Source organism: Rana temporaria, chromosome 2 (genome assembly GCF_905171775.1).
Source record: "Rana temporaria chromosome 2, aRanTem1.1, whole genome shotgun sequence".
NCBI lineage: Eukaryota > Metazoa > Chordata > Amphibia > Anura > Ranidae > Rana > Rana temporaria.
Genome location: NC_053490.1, coordinates 213578568 through 213600219, shown reverse-complemented (window position 1 = coordinate 213600219; position 21652 = coordinate 213578568). Strand labels below are relative to the sequence as shown.

At 41.0% G+C, this 21652-nt stretch overlaps 1 protein-coding gene across 2 annotated transcripts in view; it reads right to left on the bottom strand.

The window, feature by feature from the left end:
- Positions 1 to 228: 228 nt before the first annotated feature.
- Positions 229 to 21652, bottom strand: part of TGFBRAP1 (transforming growth factor beta receptor associated protein 1) — a 43545-nt gene continuing 22121 nt past the window's right edge. The window contains exons 7-12 of one of the 2 annotated variants that reach the window (XM_040336399.1): positions 16464 to 16521; positions 14524 to 14667; positions 11066 to 11212; positions 8797 to 8956; positions 7354 to 7799; positions 229 to 2022 (exon numbers count right to left, since the gene is read on the bottom strand). In XM_040336399.1, coding sequence (XP_040192333.1) covers positions 1837 to 2022; positions 7354 to 7799; positions 8797 to 8956; positions 11066 to 11212; positions 14524 to 14667; positions 16464 to 16521 — 1141 coding nt within the window. In that variant the 3' untranslated portion in view covers positions 229 to 1836. The remainder of the gene's footprint in view (positions 2023 to 7353; positions 7800 to 8796; positions 8957 to 11065; positions 11213 to 14523; positions 14668 to 16463; positions 16522 to 21652) is intronic. The other variant, XM_040336400.1, reaches the window with a different exon arrangement.

Genomic DNA, 21652 nt, shown 5'->3' with positions numbered 1-21652 from the left:
GGTGGCCATTGAAATACATGGAATTCCCTGACAATCTACTGTTCAACTTTGTACATTCTACTCTGTAAAGCTTACAATAAAACTAAGTTAAAAAAAACAAAAAAACACCACATGGTTTTTAACCTGTCATGCGACAAAAGATGCACTAGTGAGATCACAGCCTTAATGGCACACATTCTATTTACCACGGCTACAAAAGACAGGGAAAGGAGAAGAAACAGACAGAAGACGGGACCAAGCTGCAGAGGCAGAGCAAGACGGAGTTTATTAGGAATAAAGTAAGTTGCTGCATTACATCCGATTTATTTTTTTCTTTAACCATTATGATCTGACTATTTCAGTTATTTTCTTGCTTTCAAACTTATCTGTCTCATGCCATTTTCATTTTTACTTCTTTAATGTAAAACTATGGTGACAAAGATCACAAGAAGGTAGAAAAATCCTCCCTGTCCTGACAATGTCACTCATATCTGACCAGGTTTTCAACCAGCTCATATGTTAAAAGAATGCACTGGTAGCACAGCTGATACAGCAGATACTAAATCTTTAGTATGGATCTCGCGGGGGGGGAGGGGGTTCGTAAAATGGCCAATGAGTTGGAAATGCCTCTTCTAGCACAAGCCAGTTGTGTGGCAACTGCCAAGAAATTCAACATGCACTATTTGCCATGGGAGTACACAGGGGGCAGTGGTGTCAGCAGAACGTCCAGAGTTGCAAAACTGTACAATAGCACCGTCCTTTGAACATTTACCCCATTAAGAGAACTGAATAACATCGACCATTAGTAGAATTTCACTGCCAAAGAGATTTACAGCTGCATGGTACATGTATTCTGAAGAACTAAAGTGGCTGTAAAAAAATCACTTGTTTAAGATTTCCCTAAACATTATTGTTGTTTCATGTGATACAGGACATGAACAGTAATGGGCACGCTTATTTATAAAAAGAAAAAAAAAATCCTTATTCCACTGGTCCAACCACTTTTCAGCTATGTGCAAGGTGTTCCTAGCTAACCATATAACAATATGTACACGCCAAGGTTAAAAATACAGGGGTGTGGGTATTGCAGGCAGTGAATTGGTGGCTCCCCCTGATTGCGAACCTCTACATGTAGCAGAAAACGGAAACAGTAAAAAAAAAAAAGCGTAAAAAACACAGGACTTTTATAATCAATCAATATATTAAATCAAGTTATCGCTGTATACTGAAATAATCTTTAAAATGCTTAGTGGATTTCAGCTCCAATCAGAGGGTATGACAGAGATGATAAGCCTTTTGAAGATGTACTGCATTCCCAGGGCTACATTTGGAAGAGTGTGGTACAGCCAGTTCTCTGTCCATGGAAAAGGATCATCTACGTGACTGGAATGCTGACTATGACCATGAGATTGATAGAATGTGCAATACATAAAACATCCATGATTGAATAGACCCAAACCATAAACTTCCACAATGACTGCCATCTTAGCTAGGGAGACAAACACATTCACCACATCTCGTCTCCTACAGTTCACGTTCCTTTATCCAGCCTATTAAAGTATATGCAAAATATCCTCAGTGCAAATATCTTTAAAAAAAAAAGATGCAAATAGCCCAGTCAAGAATTCAGATGGACATTTGATTCCGCCATGGTTTACATAGCTGAGCGAAGAGAGATATAGCCAGTATCCTTTTTATGCCAGGTCCTGCAGATTTAAATTACTATCATCATTCTACAGGTTTGCCGATAAGTGCATTTTCTTCACATTTCATTGCACTGAAGCCTCCAGCTTTCCTGTTCCTTTGCGGTCTCCAGGGGGAGGCTACTGTAGTCACCGTTATGTTTCATCACTTTAATCAAGTTCTTTTGCTTTGACTGGGCACATGATCAATGCTGCTGTTGACGTGCTGATTGGTAGCACAGTGGGCATGAACAATGTGACCGTTGGGCTGTCTGGCAAATACTGGTTCTTGGAATGGCTTCCGGCACATGTGGCATAGCTTCTTCTCTGACAGAATTACTGGCTTTTCCTTCATGCTCAACTGAAAATAGAAAACATGCATTAGTGGTTTCTGTTTAAACCTCAGTATGAAAAAACAGCTAAACGCTGAACACAATTTAAACTCTTACGATATCCAGTTGCCAACTACCCACAGCGCATATACTATGGGCAGAGTGCAGCTACAGGCTAAGTGACAAACCCATAAACACATGCACACCGCTCCCCCAACCACCGTGTGCTGTTGTCTGTACTCGGCCGCTTTAATCAGCTGGGGGATCATGTGATCGCATAGTAATCACAATGTCAACAAAGCTGTTATGAATGAATTAACCAACAGCTGTTTCTTATGCTTGCTTTGTGCACTGGTCCAAATCATTTGATGAAGTGTGGATTATGGTGTGGGGTTGTTTTTCAGGGGTTGGGCTTGGCTCCTTAGTTTCAGTAAAGGAAACTCTTAAAGCGGTGTACACAGGATCTGTTTGTCAGGATGAAAACAGACCGATGGACTGTTTTCATCGGACAAACCGATCGTGTGTGGGCCTCATCATTTTGTTTCTCCCCATCGGTGAAAAAAAAAATAGAACACGTTTTAAAATTTTTCAAAAACCGATAGAAAAATCCGATCGTCTGTCCATTAGACAAAAATCCACGCATGCTCAGAATCAAGTCAACGCATGCTCGGAAGCATTGAACTTTTTTTGGCTTGTCCGTAGTGTTTTACGTCACCACGTTTTGGCACGATCAGATTTTTGACTGATGGTGTGTAGGCAAGACTGATGAAAGCCAGCTTCATCGGATATCCGACAAAAAAATCCATCGGATTAGATTCCATCCGATATCCGATCGTGTGAACAGGACTTTAAGGCATCAGCATACCAAGACATTTTGTACAAATTTTATGCTTCCAACTTTGTGGGAACAATTTGGAGTTTGCATGACTGTGCACCAGTGCATAAAGCTGACTGGCCTGCACAGAGTCTTGACCTCAACCCCATAGAACATCTTTGGGATGAATTAGATTGGAGACTGTGAGCCAGACCTTCTTGTCCACATCAGTGCCTAACCTCACAAATGCGCTTCTGGAAGAATGGTCAAACATTCCCATAGACACCCTCCTAAACCTTATGGGTACAGTATTGCATGACCGAGCAATTGCCAGTTAAAATAGCGCAGTGTTGAATAGCAAAAAATGCCCTGGTCATGAAGGGGGTAAAAACCTTCTGGAGGTCAAGTGGATATTTACTTTCAGGCATGTCAAAAAAAAAAAAAAAAAAAAAAAAAAAAAAAAAATCGGTGCTTCTACTTTTTTCTTGTGTTATTACTAGAAAAAAAAATAGGTCAAAGGAATGCAACTCAACCGGCCTTCCGATATTAAACTTTTAAAGGGTTAACTTTTTATAGCTGTATTGCAAGCGAGGCAGCATAAGAAGAGGTTGGACAAAACAAAGAAGGGTTTAACTACTTCAGATCCGCGCTATAGCCGAAAGACGGCTACAGCGCGGACCTAATTTGCCAGGAGGGCGTCCATGGACCTCCTCCCGTGCTTGAGCGGCCTGCGCCCCACCCCACCTGCAGGGTGCACTCTGTAATCAGCGAGTCTATGAAACTCGGCTGATCACAGATCGGAGTAAGGGGTCGATCCTTACCACGTGATCATCTATCAGCCAATGACAGCTGATCGTGTGATGTAAACAGAACCAGTAATCGGCAATTTTTTCTCCTCCTGCTGATAGCGGTCCCGATCAAGGAGAGCAGCCACCTGCTCATCTGTGCTACCTGCCAGTGCCACCCACCAGTGCACAACAGTGCCGCCTACCAGTGCCTACCAGAGCCGCCCATCAGCACCACCTATCAGTGCCCACCAGTACAGCCTATCAGCGCGTATCAATGAAGGAGAAAAATTACCTTTTTGCTAAATTTTATAACAAACTATGAAACTTTTTTTTGCAAAATTTTCTATTTTTTTGTTTGTTTGGCAAAAAAATAAAAACCCAAGTGGTGATTAAATAGTACCAAAAGAAATCTCTATTTGTGTGAAAAAAATTTTTTAAAAATGTATTTGGGTACAGCGTTGTATGACCGTGCAATTGTCATTCAAAGCGGGTCGGCGCTGAAAGATGAAAATTGGTCTGGGCAGGAAGGGGGTTTAAGCGCCCAGTAAGGAAATAGTTAAAGCATGCAAAAATGTTTATGGTTAAAAAGGAATACCTTTTTCAAAGTCACCAAAAGAAGACAAAATATAGGATTTGCCACTACTAACTTTTTTATGGGCCAGGCTTCAGGGCTGGTATGTGTGTTTCACAATCTAGTAAGTCATTGACCTGGAACAAGCTACATGCAGTGCCTTAAAAAAAAAGTATTCATATGCATTGAAACATTTTCCACATTTTGTCATGTTACAACCAAAAACGTAAATGTATTTTATTGGGATTTTATGTGATAGACCAACACAAAGTGGCGCATAATTGTGAAGTGGGAGGAAAATGATAAATGGTTTACAAATAAATATGTGAAAAGTGTGGTGTTCATTTGTATTCATCAGCCCTCTTTACTCTGATACCCCTAACTAAAATCTTGTGGAACCAATTGTCTTCAGAAGTCACCTAATTAGTCATTAAAGTCCACCTCAGAGAAATGTTAGAGAACCTTAGTGAACAAACAGCAGAATGAAGGCCAAGGAACACACCGGTCAGGTCAGGGATAAAGTTGTGGAGAAGTTTAAAGCAGGGTTAGGTTATAAAAAATATCCCAAGCTTTGAAAATCTCACAGGAGCACTGCTCAATCCATCACTGGAAAATGGACAGAATATGGCCCACTGGAAAATCTACCAAGACATGACCATCCACCTAAACTGACAGGCCGGGCAAGGAGAGCATTAATCAGAGAAGCAGCCAAGAAGCCCATGGTAGCTCTGGAGGAAATGCAGAGATCCACAGCTCAGGTGGGAGAATCTGTCCACAGGACAACTATTAGTCGTGCACTCCACAAATATGGTCTTTATGGAAGAATGGCAAGAAGAAAGCCATTGTTGAAAGAAAGTCCTAAAAAGTCCCGTTTGCGAGAAGCCATGTGGAAGACAAAGCAAACATGTGGAAGAAGGTGCTCTGGTCAGATGAGACCAAAATGTAGCTTTTTGGCCTGAAAATAAAACGCTATGTGGAAACTAACACTGCACATCACCCTGAAAACACCATCCCCACCGTGAAACATGGTGGTGGCAGCATCATGTTGTGGGGATGCTTTTCTTCAGCAGGGACAGGGAAGCTGGTCAGAGTTGATAGGAAGATGGATGGAGCCAAATACAGGGCAATCTTAGATGATAACCTGTTAGAGTCTGCAAAAGACTTGAGACTGGGGCAGAGGTTCACCTTCTAGCAGGAGAACGACCCTAAACATACAGCCAGAGCTATAAGGGAATGGTTTAGATCAGTGGTCATCAACCCTGCCCTACAGGGCCCACTAACATGCCAGGTTTTATGTATTACCTTGGGGAGATGCAGTCTAGAATACTGCAATCACTGAGCAGCAAATTATATCACCTGTGATGTATTTCAGTTATCTTGCAAACCTGGCCTGTTAGTGGGCCCTGTAGGACAGGGTTGATGACCACTGGTTTAGATCAAAGCATATGCATGTGTCAGAATGGCCCAGTCAAATTCCAGACCTAAATCCAATTGAGACTGTGTGACAAGACTTAAAAACTGCTGTTCACCAACGCTCTCCATCCAATCTGACAGAGCTTGCGCTATTTTGCAAAGAAGAATGGGCAAAATGTTCACTCTAGATGTGGAAAGCTGGTAGAGACATCCCCCAAAAAGACTTGCAGCTGTAATTGCAGTGAAAGGCGGTTCTACAAAGTATTGACTTGGGGGGTTGAATAAAAATGCACGCCACACTTTTCACATATTTGTAAAAAATGTTGAACCATTCATCATTTTCCTTTCACTTCACAATTATGTGCCACTTTGTCTTGGTCTATCACATAAAATCCCAATAAAATACATTTACGTTTTTGGCTGCAAGAAAATTTCAAGGGGTATGAATACTTTTTCAAGGCACTGTATCCCTTTAAAAAAAAAAAACAAGTCCGTAATGGCATTTCTAGTATTGCCATCGTTAGGTTTATTTTAACCCTTTTACTGCCAGTGATGTACCACACACCATGGCATCGAAAAGATTAAAATACATTTTATGGCTGCAGTGAGCTTGGTTTTAAAATCATCTCAGCTACAATGTAGTACTGATCATGTTGGCTGTAAAGGGATGGCAGAAATGCTTTCTAGTGGTTTCACGCTTATCAAGTCAACAACAGTGAACAAATGTGCAGGTCATTAGGAATGCACTTTCTGCATGGCTGTTCTGGGCTAATGATTGGTCAGGATGTATTAAAGCCAGAGACAGAATTGACCGATTTTATTTACCGCATACATGTATAGGTCTCACAAAAAAAAATTGAAGACAGCCAGGCAACTAGCCTTTTCAAAATTGAAACATCCGTGTTGACCTTTGACAGAGTCTCTTTAATTCAGTCCTTGCTGGCACTGTGCTAAAACTGAACATATGCTAAATGTAGCGTGGATTTGCGTTAGCAAGTATAGACACTAGCATCTCTCAGATTATTTAAAACCCTTCTCCTGACCTCCTTTCATTGTAACTGCATGATAAGTGGATAGGAGTTATGTACCGTATTTATCGGAGTATACCGCGCACTTTTTTTGCCCTGAAAATCAGGGCAAAATCGTGGGTGCGCGGTATACGCCATACCCGCTATCCCGCGCCGAGTTTTGAATACTGCGCCGACATATCCCGAGCGCAGTACACTCAGGTATAGTCGGCCAGTCTCGGCTCCTTCCGCACTCACGTCCTGGACGTACAGGACGTGAGCGCGAGTGTTGCCGAGCCTGCCCGACAATACACGAGTGTACTGCGCTCTGTATATGTCGGCGCAGTATTCAAACTCGGCGCGGGAAACGAGCGGGGAGGACGTGAGGGCGCCGCAGAAGGACGCCGGACCCGACGAAGAGGACACCCGAAGCCCGCAGACGGACCCCGGACCCGACGAAGAGGACACCCGAAGCCGCAGAAGGACGCCGGACCCGACAAAGAGGACACCCGAAGCCCGCAGACGGACCCCGGACCCGACGAAGAGGACACCCGAAGCCGCAGACGGACGCCGGACCCAACGAGGCCGCCGCGCATGACACCAAAACTGTAAGTACAAAATAAAACTTTTTTTCCACAGGATTGGGGGCCACTTTAGGGGTGCGCGGTATACGCGGGAGCGCGTTATACCGCGATAAATACGGTATATCATATCTGGTAAAAGAAAAACATTTTTGAAGTCACTATAAAAATAAAAAACAAAAACACCTTTTCACTCACCTTCTCTCTTTTATAGATGATGTTCTCTGTCCTTGCTAATCCTACTGCTATCTGCGACATCCTTAAAGAATGAACATGCTCCCTCATGGCCCCTGCCAGGAATGGGCAAAGAAGCTGCACAGACCATTCTTGTGGCAACACGTGCAAAACAGTGGCAGCATCAAATTCTGTAGGGTGGTTATTCAATAAGTCTACAGCAGCCACTGTCAAAGTGTTGGCAGGTGTGGACGGACTGAGGTAGGAGGAAAGAAGGAGCTGAAAAAGTTTCTTGCGATAAGGAGCCTCCTTGCCCTCAGAGTTCCACATACAATAACTCTCAGCTGCAGAAAAGTCTTTTAAATGATGAACTAAGATATCCAGGGCTTGATCATGCTCTTCCAGTTTCCCGTGTAATATTGCTCGCTCCATATGCATATCTGTGTCTTTGATTTTATCTGATAGACGAAATAACAGAACAAATCTGCGTAAACTAAGATACACAACAAAACACAAAATAGATTTACTTAAAAAGCTCCACCTCCATTAGGCTGCATTCACGTCAAAGCGTAGCGGCTGAGCGTTTTTCTGTGCATTTGTACGCTTAGGCGGTTTTTATTAGCCAATAGAGAAAAATATTATCTGTTGCATCATTTGTTGCTAGGTATTTCATATTTTTTTTAGCTTTTATTTCTTTTTATTAGTATGCATTTATTAAAATGTTTTTCGCTAGTGTAAGGGGTTCGAGTTCAGTTTAAGATTAGAAGTTGGGGTTTTTATTTTATTTTTTATTATTATATGAATAATAATAATAATAATAATAATAATTAAATGTAAAATAAATACACTAATAAAAATAAATAAAAAATTCAGTAAATGAATACTAAGTAACAATAAATAATTAAACACCTAACTTTAACACCCCAACACAAAATTAAATTATTATTAATAAATGTGTTTAATATTTTTTACGGTTAGAGATTTAATGTATTATTACATATTAATTTGTTTTACTCATTTGTGTATTTATTTATTAATGTATTATTACCATTTTCATTTCTTAAATTTTTTATTTGATAAAAAAAAAAAACGAGTGAATACAAAACAAAAATGTGCAAATGGCACGTTTCCATTAATTTTTATGAGAATAAAAATGTGCAAAAAAAAGACAGAATATGCCCGATTTGAGCGGAAAAAAAATCTCCAGAACTTGTTTGCGCTTCAGGCGACATGGAGTGGGGATGTGAACCATCTCCATAGAGAATTGAATTTATTTATTTTTCTCCTCGTTTTTGAGATTTAAGCTGATAATCGCTCAGGTGTGAATGCAGCCTTACAAAACAAGAAACAAAACTAAAAAGCTATACAAATAAAAGCATACACATAATCATCCATTAGCACACAGCCAGTAAATTTCCATTGAACTGAGTGAGGGGAAAACTAAAAAACACACACCTAAGAGGAAGAGGACCCGATAAAGGTCTGACTGCCGCAAAAGGCTTTGAAATCTCCGACGCAGCTCCTCCAGTTCAGTGTGGTCTGAAGAGTCCATAGAGTTTAGTCTTAAGATTTCTTCAAGGTATAGCACAGCCAAGTGTGTGTGATACTTTTCCTTCTGGATGGGAGGAGAAAAAATAATTTGATTACTTAGAATAGAGAACTTGGAATGATGACATGGCTGTTAGGATCCATTCACACATGCGGACCAATTGTCCGTTTTTTATCCATCTGTTGATGGGTGAAAAACAGACATCAATGCATCTCTATGAAAAAATGGATGTAAAAAGATGATCATCCATTTACATCAGCTTCCATCAACATCTGCTTTTTTTAAATGGATCAAAGCCCTAACTGGATCGGACAAAAAAAAGCTGATGTAAAACGGACAAACGGTTCGTTTTTGTATGGGAAAATGGTTCCGGGAGTCAAATGGTAACAAAAAAAGGCTGTAAAAACGAATGACAAACTTCATTTATTTTTTGTTTTGAAAAATGTGACTGAACTGAGTAAAAAAGCTCCACTAAGCAGGGTAAAAGCTCATTGCTAGGGATGACATCAAGAAGTCAGTTCCTTATCAACCAAAAAAAGAAAAACTGACCGATTCGTCCATTCACACAATTTGAGGTGGACGGGGGAATCCTTTCCATTGTCTTTGTCTGTATTCTGACAATGGGAAGACCTCTCCCTGTCAGAATACACAAAACAGCTCTGCATGCCTTAGAAAAATGCCCACTCTGGGATAAACTTTGGATTTTGTGGGTTTAAATGTATTCCGAATATCTTCGAAAATGGACAGCCAGAATGTAAAGGTCAGTAAGCTGTAAGGCTCGATTCACACCTATGCATGTTGCTTTTTAAGCGTTTTTGCAATGCTTTTTGCAGTGCTTGCTGCGTTTTTTTGACGTGCGTTTTTACCGCGATTTGCGTTTTTTTTTTTTTTGCCAGTAATTTTTATTTTTTACATTTCCTTTAACAACCAGCTATAAACAGGTAAAAAAAAAACGCAAATCGCGGCAAAATGCGTTTTGGATGCAGGTCCATTGAATTCTATTACATGCAAAACGCTGCTTTTTGCTGGAAAAAAAGTCCCTGACCCTTTCCAAAAACGCAGAGGCACAAAAAAGCATTGATGTGAACATGTTCCATAGGAAACCATGTTAAAAAATTTCCTTGCATTTCTGCAAAATGCACCAAAAAAAGCATTAGTGTGAATGGAGCCTAAATACGGCAATTGATGGTTTGTTTGATTAATTCAACGTATTAATATTTCTAATTTATTGATACCTCGCTTATTAAAAGTATCATCTAAAAAAAAAAAAAAAAAACATAAAACATTTTTTTTTTGGGCGAGTTCAAACTTGTAGATTTTATCATTTTTAAAGGAAACGTGTACTGAGAGAAATACATGGGCTTTTCATTTAATTGTTAACTTTTATTTCTGAAAGTGCTAGTTGCTGGGTTGTCATGCCAATTCACTGGCTTCTGTACTTTGAGTCATTGACAAGGAACGGGTATGCAAGGAACATTTATGCAAAGCAGGAATGAATGACTGATTGAGTACTGACGCCAGAGAAAGCCAAGTCGAGTGGACCAAAATCCCTCCTGAGATGTGTGCAAACCTGGTCACCAAATACAAGAAACGTTTTACCTCTGTGCTTGCCAACAAGGAACGTTTTACCTCTGTGCTTGCCAACAAGGGTTTTTCCACCAAGTCATGTTTTGCTTGGGGGATCAAATATTTATTTTACTCACTGAACTGCAACTTAATTTATAGCATTTGTTTTATGTTTGTTTGTTTTTTGGGGGGGGGGGGGGGGGGATTTTTGGTTGATATTCTGTCTCCATCATTTAAAATACACATATGATAGAAATTGTACACCCTTCATTTCTTTGTAGGTGGGCAAACTTACAAAACCTGCAGGGGGTTCAAATAATTATTTTCCCCACTGTACCTTTACGCCCAATAAATGTTTTGCAACCAAATTTTGTTGCTTTATAGGACATAATGACGGTATATGTATTATTATTACGATACAGGATTTATAAAGCACAAACAGTTTGCGCAACACTTTACAACATGGGGGCAGACAGTACAGTTACAATTCGAGCTTACAATTAGAAATACAGAAAATCATCCAATTATTAAAAGCAGTTAGTGGTCACATATAGACTGCTCCCTTGGCTTATATGCCTAACCATTATGAAAGATTCAGAAAACCATTACCTGGATCATCTTATCCATGACTAAATGTTCCAAGTAGAGGAGCAAAGCCCGCCGGTACTTGCACAGGTGGCTCACAATTGTATCTGGACAGAAGCCATTCTGCAACTGTTCGTCTAAAGAACGTTTTGTGAAGATCTGGACCCCAACCTGGAAGATGGATTATAGTGAAAACACATTACCATACAATCTTACAGAATATAAACACTAAGGCTTTCTTTACACGGGCATACTTAAACCAACAGCCCATGTGAGGGCATTGTTTGCCCACACTGAATGCATAGAAGTTCCTGTGCATCCACATGCTGGCAGTCCCATTCATAATAATTGTGATTAATCTGGCATCTGTGCGAGTACAAGTGTGTCTCTCGGAACTCATAGGGTCCGTGTTCAGGGACACACTCCTGCACCAACAAGGATGTCAAATGTCCATGCAGCCGCTGCATCCCAATTAACATAAATGGCACTGTCGGGACATGGGCAAACTAAGCCCTCACAAAAGGTGTACACGTGATGCACGTGTGCATGTGAAAGAGGCCTTGATTTTGAAAAGAACAAAATATGAAACAAAGTGATAAAGCTGTGAATGTATTCCATACAGAAATAAATGCTAACATCACCTTTACCTGTGCTAAAAATATTATGATCAACAATTCTTAAAAAAATCTTAGAGGGATGTGATCCAAGTGACATAATTTTTTTCAGAATAAGCTAGGGTTAAAGTCAGTCCTCAAGGCTCTAGTCACACATGCTTTTTTTTAACATGGTTCCTATGAAATACATTCACACCAATGCATTTTGTGCCTCTGCTTTTTTTTTTGAAAGGGTCAGGGACTTTTTTTAAACACAAAACTGTGCTGTTTTGTCATTTATGGCTCAATAGACCAATAGAGAAGCTGGAGAAAAAAAAATGAGGTGTGTTTTTTGTGTTATTTAATCTGCCCTAATACAAATTTGCCCAAAAAGAAAAATGCAAAACACTGCAAAATCTTTAAAAAAAAAGGTAGAAACGCTCAAAAGCAAACTGCATAGGTGTGAAGCGAGCTGAAAAGTCTGTCCTCCTGCAGTGGGTTAGCAGGTTGCATTATCCATGAAGCTCATAGCGCCTAATCTAGCCATATACAGATCGAAATTTGGTTAATCAGGAACCAGCCGCATTTCCATCCGTCCACGGCATGGTTGTACTGAAGTTGATTCATTAATCGACTTCAACACAAGCAGCCTGTCTGTTTTTTTTCCACCCAATCACTGAGTGGGGCTATAGTTACCAGCAGCGATAATTGTATTCTGCTGCGGGAAAGATTCTTTCCTTCAACCCATAGTTAGAGGAAAAAGACTGCCCGCCTTAGGCCTCAACAGGATGTTTCTGACAGCCCTTTTCTCCGTTTCCACCCACAAGTACCCCCACCCACCTTGGGGTGCTCCCATCCCCCCCCCCCCCCCATTTGCTTTTCCATGATGCCATTTAAATCAAAATGGTAAATAGTACTTCCTAGTAATGGCTGCAGTATGTATATTTGGGAATACAAGGAAAGAAATATCATCATTGAACATGGACTGACCCTTTATTATGTTTAATCAGAAATAAAGTAAACAGCAAAAGTAGCATGGTATGCATAATACAATACACCTTTCATTTACAATTTTTGCATCCTTGATTTCCTTTTTACATATTCTGTTATATTCTTTGTAACATTTAAATGACGTTCAGGTTTTATATATATTTTTTAAATTACTATATTACCAAAAGTATTAGGACACCTGCCTTTACACGCACATGAACTTTATTGGCATGCCAGTCTTAGTCCGTAGTGTTCAATATTGAATTGGCCCCCCTTTGCAGCTGTAACAAGCTTTAACTCTTCTGGGAAGGTTGTCCACAAGATTTAGGAGTGTGTCTATGGGAGTGTTTGACCATTCTTCCAGAAGCGCATTTGTGAGGTCAGGCACTAATGTTGGAGAGAAGGCCTGGCTCGCAGTCTACGCTCTATTTCATCCCAAAGGTGTTCCATTGGGTTAAAGGCAGGACTCTGTGCAGGCCAGTCATGTTCCCCCACCCCAAAAAACTCACTCATCCATGTCTTTATGGACCTTGCTTTGTGCACTGGTGCACAGTCATGTTGGAACAGGAAGGGGTCGTCCCCAAACTGTTCCCACAAAGTTGGGAGCATGAAATTGTCCAAAATGTCTTGATATACTGATGCCTTAAGAATTCCCTTCACTGGAACCAAGGGGCCAAGCCCAACCCCTGAAAAGCAACCCCACACCATAATCCCCCCTCCACCAAAAAATTTGGACCAGTTCACGAAGCAAGGTTCATAAAGACATAGATAAGCGAGTTTTGGTTGAAACTCACAAATGCACTTCTGGAAGAATGGTCAAACATTTCCACAGACACACTCTTAAACCTTGTGGATGGACTTCCCAAAAAAGTTGAAGCCGTTATAGCTGCAGAGGGTGGGCCAACTCAATTTTGAACCCCACGGACTAAGACTGGAATGCCATTAAAGTTCATGTGTGTGTGTATAAAGGCAGACATCCCAATACATTTGGCAATGTGTGTGTGTATGTGTATATATATATATATATATATATATATATATATATATATATATATATATATATATATATATATATATATATATATATATATATATATATATATATATACATACATACACACACAGCCAAATGTATTGGGATGTTTGCCTTTACACGCACACATGAACTTTAATGGCATACATACACACACACACACACACACACCCCCGCACTGTTCACCCAATCCCATGCCATTGGCAGAGGTTTTGAAAGGGTTAGAAAAAGCTAGGACCTGTGTAGAGTCACTTGTGATTCAGTATGGAACTGCGGAGTAGATATGAACCAGAAAAGGCTCAGCTACCATAGAGGAAAGAGCGATTCCTCTACTTTGCTTTCTGTACACCTGTACTGTCATCAGTCTGTACAATGTAGTGGATAGGCTCAGTACAAGCAAATCTAATTTTAAGGGTATACATTTATGGGTTAAACCCTTACAGCTAAGCAAGTATGCAACAGTGCAAGTTGTTGGTTTTTAGTACTTTCTAAAATCGTTCCTTAAAAAAATGTGTAATATATATATATATATATATATATATATTAAACCAAAGTTCTGACTATGTTCTGTTTACTTTAATAATTTGACCAATCTGAACATCAGTAGAAATACTCAGGTCCTGTAGTGGTTTTTATATATATATCCAATTATACTGTCTGCAACAATATTCCTCAGAGAGATGGAGAATTTTAAGCATTTCTGATAATATCTTTACGCTGTCATGTAATCCAGATACTCAAATAAAGTAAGATGTATAGATCATAAACATTCTAACACTGTATATGTCCAGGAATAATAAACCAGCATGAATAATACACTGTCACAACGGCTGACATGGTCTAAGCCTAATCCAAGAACCACAAACCTGCTCACTTTTCTGCAAAACCCAATCCACATACTGCCACACCAACTGCTGGTCTTTGGAGAAGGTCAGAAAATCTACCACATACTCAAACAGGTCTGTCCGAGTGTTGTCTTCCAGGTCACCGTTCACGATTCTAACCCAGATCTGTAGTTTATAAAAAAAAAAAAAAAAAACAATAAAACGCCATAGTGGATATCCAAGGCTTTAAAATATATGACAGAAAATATGTATAAACATTAGTTTGACTGATTTACATATGCCTATTGGATATAGAAAATATGTAGTAAGAGTTTAATCTCCGTCAATTACAGAAAATAAGTATTAGCTAAAAGTAAGTATAATATGATAAAGCATAGTTATATGTCTGTGCACTTTTTTCTTCAACCCACTGCCAACAGATTAGTTAACAGTATTGGCCAGAACTGCAGTGATAAGTTACTTTGATTATCTTTTCGATTCAAAAGCTTGTTGAAAGTACATGTGTACTTAAAATGGAATGCTCTTTAGCCTGAACTCAGGATAGCCTCAACTGAATCTGCTGATGGTCCCAAAGACCATGGGCACTAGTACACCTCCACAAACATTCCCAGTCAGGCAATCTGAATGAAATAGAAATTGATAGTGTTGGATCTACTTACTGAAACCCTCATTTTCTCTAGATATAGTGATTGTAAAGTCTTGTTTTTTTTCTATTAAAACATGTTATACAGTACTTACGTCCTCTGTGCAGTGGTTTTGCACAGAGCAGCCCAGATCCTCCTCTTGTGTCCCTGGCTGGAGCCCCTGGCACCTCCCTCCTGTCGAGTGCCCCCACAGCAAACAGCTTGCTATGGGGGCACCCAAGCTGCAGCTCCTTGTAACCATTCAGACATGGAGCTGCGATTCAGCCCCACCCCCCTCTCCCGATTGGCTAAGTTTGATTGACAGCAGTGAGAGCCAATGGCACCGCTGCTGTGTCCCGGCTACTCAGGAGATGGGGTTCTAGACAGCCGAGGCACTCGTGGACATCGCTGGACAGAGAGGGAGCTCAGGTAAGTGTTAGGGGGGGCTGCTGCACTCAGAAGGCTTTTCATCTTAATGCATAGAATGCATTAAGATAAAATAAAATGAAAACTTCTGCCTTTACAATCACTTTAAGCTGGCCAGAAAATCAGTACACCAAGAGCCCATTCAGACCATTGTGCTGTGAAAAAGCCTATTACTACAATGCATGACAATGCACAGCTCTATATGTGGTGCTTGTGGAGTTATGTCAGGGATGAGGGTGTAACATTTTGCAAACAGACTGGCCCCCCCCCCCAGACCCCCCACTGACAGCTAGTGGGAATCTTCTCCCCCGCTAGCTGTCACAATTATAAAGAAAAAAAAAACGCAGCTGAGTGACTGATTCACAGACCTCTGTGAATGGAAAACTACAAGTCCCGACAGCCTTTGTGGCTGTCAGCTTGTGGTCGTCAATGAACTACCATGTCGCTGTGGTAGTTAATTTAGTCTTCCTGTCAGAGCGTATCTGCTTGCCCATACAATGTACAGGCACACAGATACACTCACAGGTCTGCAGATCTGTATGGCACCAGCGATCTGCCAATTGCTGGTACAACGCTTTAGAGGCTCTAGGAGCAAAAAAAATAAAATTTTAATTTGTTTACCTGCAAAAAAAATAAAAAATGTGCATTATATTTTGTTAAAAGGTGAACTTATCTTTTAACACACCAGATCAGTTTGAATAGGTTCTTAATAAATAGACCTGTCAGAAAGTTTATCTTGTCTGCACCTATGCCCATCCTTTAATGAAATATACAAAGCCATACATTGAGTAATCTACTTCCATTCTTACAATTTTAGTCAACTACAAACACACACAAAATAGCCAATGGAGCCTTCAAGCTTTTGTAGCAAGACAAAATGAATGTTAGTAGGCTAAACAAAATGTAATATACCTGAAGAGCAGCAGCGTCTTGCTTGTTATAGCGATACAGTAGGCCAAGTGCAAAATACCTAAAATAAAATGCAGCATGTAATAAACATATTTTACACTTCAAGATATAAGCAATCATTTTAATAATGCACCTTATATAGTATTAAAAAGAGGAAAAAATGTGTACTTTACAGTAAAGCCCCTTCCACACTTGTGTCACCTGAAAGTCATGCAATTTTGTCGTGACTTGAAGCAATGCCTGTGTAATCTTGAGGTCTATGGAGCTCAAGTCGGATCAGACTACTTTGAAGTCACACAGATATGAATGGTACTCATTGGAAATCATGGCATACAACTTTGCAGTCCCAAGGCGCAGGAAAAGTCGCAGATGTATGGAAGGGCCCTAACCCACCTTCTGTAGCCTTGCTAAACTAACAACTGAAGTTTACTCAAAAATGACATTTTTCCCTTATAGCTGCAGTTAACTGTTAAGAAGTAAAGTGCCTTGAAAAAGTATTCACACCCCCTTAATCCAATTGAGAATATGTGGCAAGACTTGAAAATTGCTGTTTACAGACGCTCTCCATCAAATCTGGCAGAGCTTGAGCTATTTTGCACAGAAGAATGGGAAAAAATGTCACTCATGTGCAAAGCTGGTAGAGATATACCCAAAATGAATTGCAACTGTAATTGCAGTGAAAGGTATTGACTGAATACAAACGTACGCCACACTTTTCACATATTTGTAAAAAATATGGAATATAATTTTCCTCCCACTTCACAATTATGTGGCACTTTGTGTTGGTCGATCACATAACATCCCAAAAATTTAGAAAATTTCAAGGGGTATAAATACTTTTTCAAGGCACTGGAGAAATCTTTTCTGCAAGGTGCTTGGTCCTCTTTCTGGCACTGAACTTCTGGAATGGTGGGGGTGAAAGCTTTCAGCCTTTGGGCTGAACTGCATTCAAAGTAGTCCAACTGGAACCCCTGTCTGTGCATTGTTTAAAATGACTAGAACATAATCTTTTAATGGGGAAAAAATCCTGTCAATTATTTGACTTTTCTCTATTCAGGGTTAAAATTAATGTACAATATGCACAAGCTTTTCTCAATGAATGAGAGGGCAGCAGCGGGTGGGTCTCCGTCAGACCGTCTCAAATGCAGCTCAGCTTGAAGACCCAAAGCTTATAATCCCTGCCATGACAGAAATTCAGCACCAAGAAGACCAGGCTCCCTTCATATAAGATACGATTTCTACATGAAACAGCTGCTTGCTCAACATTGGACATACATGTACGTCATTACAGGTAAATGATGTGATTGCAGCTAAATGGGGGGGGGGGAGATAGAATTGTTGACTAAACTTATGATTTAATTATATCAACCCTACCAAAGTTGATTACTTACCTTAAAAAAAAGAAACATCCTGCGTCTAGCCACGGTATTGTTTGCATTCTCTCTGGCCTTAATCCCACTCTCGCCGGTACAGGAAGCATTTATAGACTTGTACAGAGCCATCTTCCAATTATCTCCAGTCTCAGTTAATAAGTCTATAAATGCTCGCTGCATGGAAAGAGGCAGCACGGAGGATTGCTGTGGCTCAGAACAGGACATCTCCTTGACTAGTATAGAAAAACCTTGTGCTAAATATTAGGTAAGACTGCTGCACTTTTAATAGTCCTTGAATATGAGGTGGTCAAAATATAAAAATATATATGCTGTCTCATGTGAGTCAATAAAGTGAAGTATTGTGAACAAACACAAAAATTACCACCATGTGATTAAAGTAACATAATTACCTAATATAAAACAAAATTCATCAGAAAAATATTTAAAAAAAAAGAAAGTATGTATATTTAAAAAAAAGGAAAAATATATTTTCATTTATGAAAAAATTTTTTGGGAAGAATAATATATTTTTTGATGAATAATTTTCTAATGAATTTGGTTTCATATTATGTTCATTTAATCGCATGGTGGTCATTTTTGTGTTTGTTCACAATACTTCACTTTAATGATTCACATGAGACAGCATATATATTTTATATTTTGAGCACCATATCTTCTTGACATAAGCAGTTAGAGTAGGGTTCACCATTCAACTAAATAGAAGCACCTACAATCCTTCTTTAAATGGCTAACAGTAAATAATAACAAATTTGTGTAGTTCTATTTGTAATTACATTCACACAAAATGAATACATTTCTAAAGCTTACCATAAAATCACAATATTTGAAAAAAAACTTTTGTTGGGGAGTGGAAGATATTCCGATTTGTGTACTAAATCAACATATTAACATATAACTGCCATTTTGAATTGAAACCTGCCAGGGCTGAAATATTAGAGATGCCACAGGGAACTTTGATTTAAAGATGCAAGCTTGGAGGTCCATCATCCTCATTTCACAACCTAAGGCCCCTTTCAGACGTCCGCTCCGCTCGTCCGTTCATTACAAGTCCGTTTACGGACTTGTAATGAATCCCTATGGGATCGCGTCCGTTAGCGGATGGAGCATCCGCTAACGTCCGCAACCATCCGCAAAGATCCGCTTTTGCGGACGGAAGAAAATAGGATTTTTATAACAGCTTACCTGTAAAATCCTTTTCTTGAAGTACATCACGGGACACAGAGAAGCATAGTAATTACTATGTGGGTTATAGAGAGTACCTTCAGGTGTGGACACTGGCACGCCCTTAAGGCAAGAAGTTCCCTCCCCTATATAACCCCTCCCATACCGGGAGTGCCTCAGTTTTGTAGCAAGCAATAAGTGTCCCAAATACCCCAAAAGAGGGGCGGGTGCTCTGTGTCCCGTGATGTACTTCAAGAAAAGGATTTTACAGGTAAGCGGTTATAAAAATCCTATTTTCTTTATCGTACATCACGGGACACAGAGAAGCATAGTAATTACTATGTGGGACGTCCTAAAGCAATGCTATGAGGGGAGGGAGACCCCAAGAAATAAGCCGGGCGCCATCAGACATGAGGAATCAAACTGCAGCCTGCAGCACACTGCGCCCAAAGGCGCTCTCCTCATTCTTTCTTATGTCCAATTGATAAAACTTAGTGAAAGTATGGACAGACGACCATGTCGCGGCCTTGCAGACTTGAGCCATGGAGGCTTGATGATGCACTGCCCAGGAAGTACCCACCGCTCTAGTGGAATGTGCTTTAACCTTAAACGGGGGAACCTTTCCCCTCAAGCCATAGGCTTGAGTAATGACCTGCCGAATCCATTTGGAGATAGTGGACTTCGACGCTGCCTGCCCACATCTGGGACCTTCTGGCAGGATAAACAATGTATCAGTTTTCCGGACCTGAGCAGTAGCCTTAAGATAGATCTTAACTGCTCTTAATACGTCTAGCGTATGTAAAGACTTCTCCCTTGCAGAACTAGGTTCTGAGAAAAAAGACGGGAGAACAAGATCCTGATTCAAATGAAATTTTGAAACAACTTTAGGTAGGAAAGCCGGGTGGGGCCGTAGGACCACTCTATCCTTATGGAATATAAGGTACGGTTCCTTACAAGACAAGGCCGCCAACTCCGAAACCCTCCTGGCGGAGGTTATGGCTACCAAAAATATCACCTTCCTGGTCAGAAGGACCAAAGGAATATGAGCCAAGGGCTCAAATGGTTGTTTCTGTAAGACAGAAAGGACCAGATTCAGATCCCATGGACACAAGGGAATCTTGACTGGTGGACTAAGCCGGATCACACCTTGCAAAAAGGTTTTGATCAGGGAATGTGTAGCTAGTGGCCTTTGGAAAAAAATCGATAAGGCCGAGATCTGGCCCTTAATGGTGCTTAGGGCCAACTTCATGTCTGCCCCTAACTGCAGAAACTCCAGAATTCTGCCAATGAGATACCTCCGGGGATGCCAACCCCTGGTCTCGCACCAGGCCACATAAGATTTCCAAACTCGGTAATAGATAAGTCTGGATGCCGGTTTTCTGGCATTAATCAAAGTAGATGCCACCGCATTAGAGAGACCCCTTTTCTTTAAGATATGGGACTCAATAGCCAAACCGTCAAATTGAGAGACGGTAAGGAAGGATGGAATATTGGCCCCTGGGACAATAGGTCTGGCCGAAGCGGAAGGGACCACGGTTGCCCCACGGACATCCTTACAATGTCCGCGAACCAGGCCCTTCTGGGCCACGCTGGAGCCACCAGAATCACTGGTCTTCCTTCCGACTTTACCCTGCGAAGAAGACGGGGTAATAATTGCAGCGGAGGAAACGCATACATTAGGGAGAACTGGTCCCATGGGAACACCAGTGCATCCGTGCCGTAAGCAAGTGGATCCCTTGTCCGGGACAGAAAGTTGCCCACCCTTGCATTGAACCTTGATGCAAAGAGATCGACATCTGGTGTTCCCCACCTCTGACAAATGCTCTGGAAGATGTCGGGGTGAAGAGTCCATTCCCCTGGAAGCACCTGTTGGCGGCTTAGGTAGTCTGCTCGCCAATTGTCTATTCCCGGAATGAACACTGCAGAAATGCATGGGACATATTTCTCTGCCCAGGTCAGGATTCGATTCACCTCTCTTTGGGCTGCACGACTTCTTGTGCCCCCCTGGTGATTTATGTATGCCACGGCAGTGACATTGTCTGATTGAATCCTGACCGGAAGACCCTTCAACCTGTCTGACCAGGCTGACAGGGCTAGATAGACTGCTCGAATTTCCAGCAGATTTATGGGTAGAGACCTCTCGGAGGCTGACCATTTCCCCTGGAGAGACAAACCTCCCAGGACTGCACCCCAGCCTAGCAGACTGGCGTCCGTGGTCACAATCTGCCATGTCACGGGAACAAAGGACTTCCCCTTTAGCAGGTTCCGGGGAACCAGCCACCAACAAAGGCTCTGCCGGACTGACCGGGAGAGAGACATAGGGAGATCCAAGGCTTGAACCTTTTTGTTCCAAGCGGACAGAATGGCATGTTGAGGCTCCCTTGAGTGGAACTGCGCAAATGGGACGGCCTCGAACGAGGCTACCATCTTTCCCAGTAACCTCATACAGAGGCGAATGGGAGGCTGACGCTTTGCTTTGACTAGTTGAACTAGTTCTCTTAAAGCCTCGAACTTCCTTTGGGGCAGGAGGACCCTTTTTAGCTTTGTGTCTATGAGTAGACCCAAATATTCGAGCCTTTGCACAGGCATTAAGGCTGACTTGTCCAGGTTGAGAACCCAACCCATGGATTCCAGAAA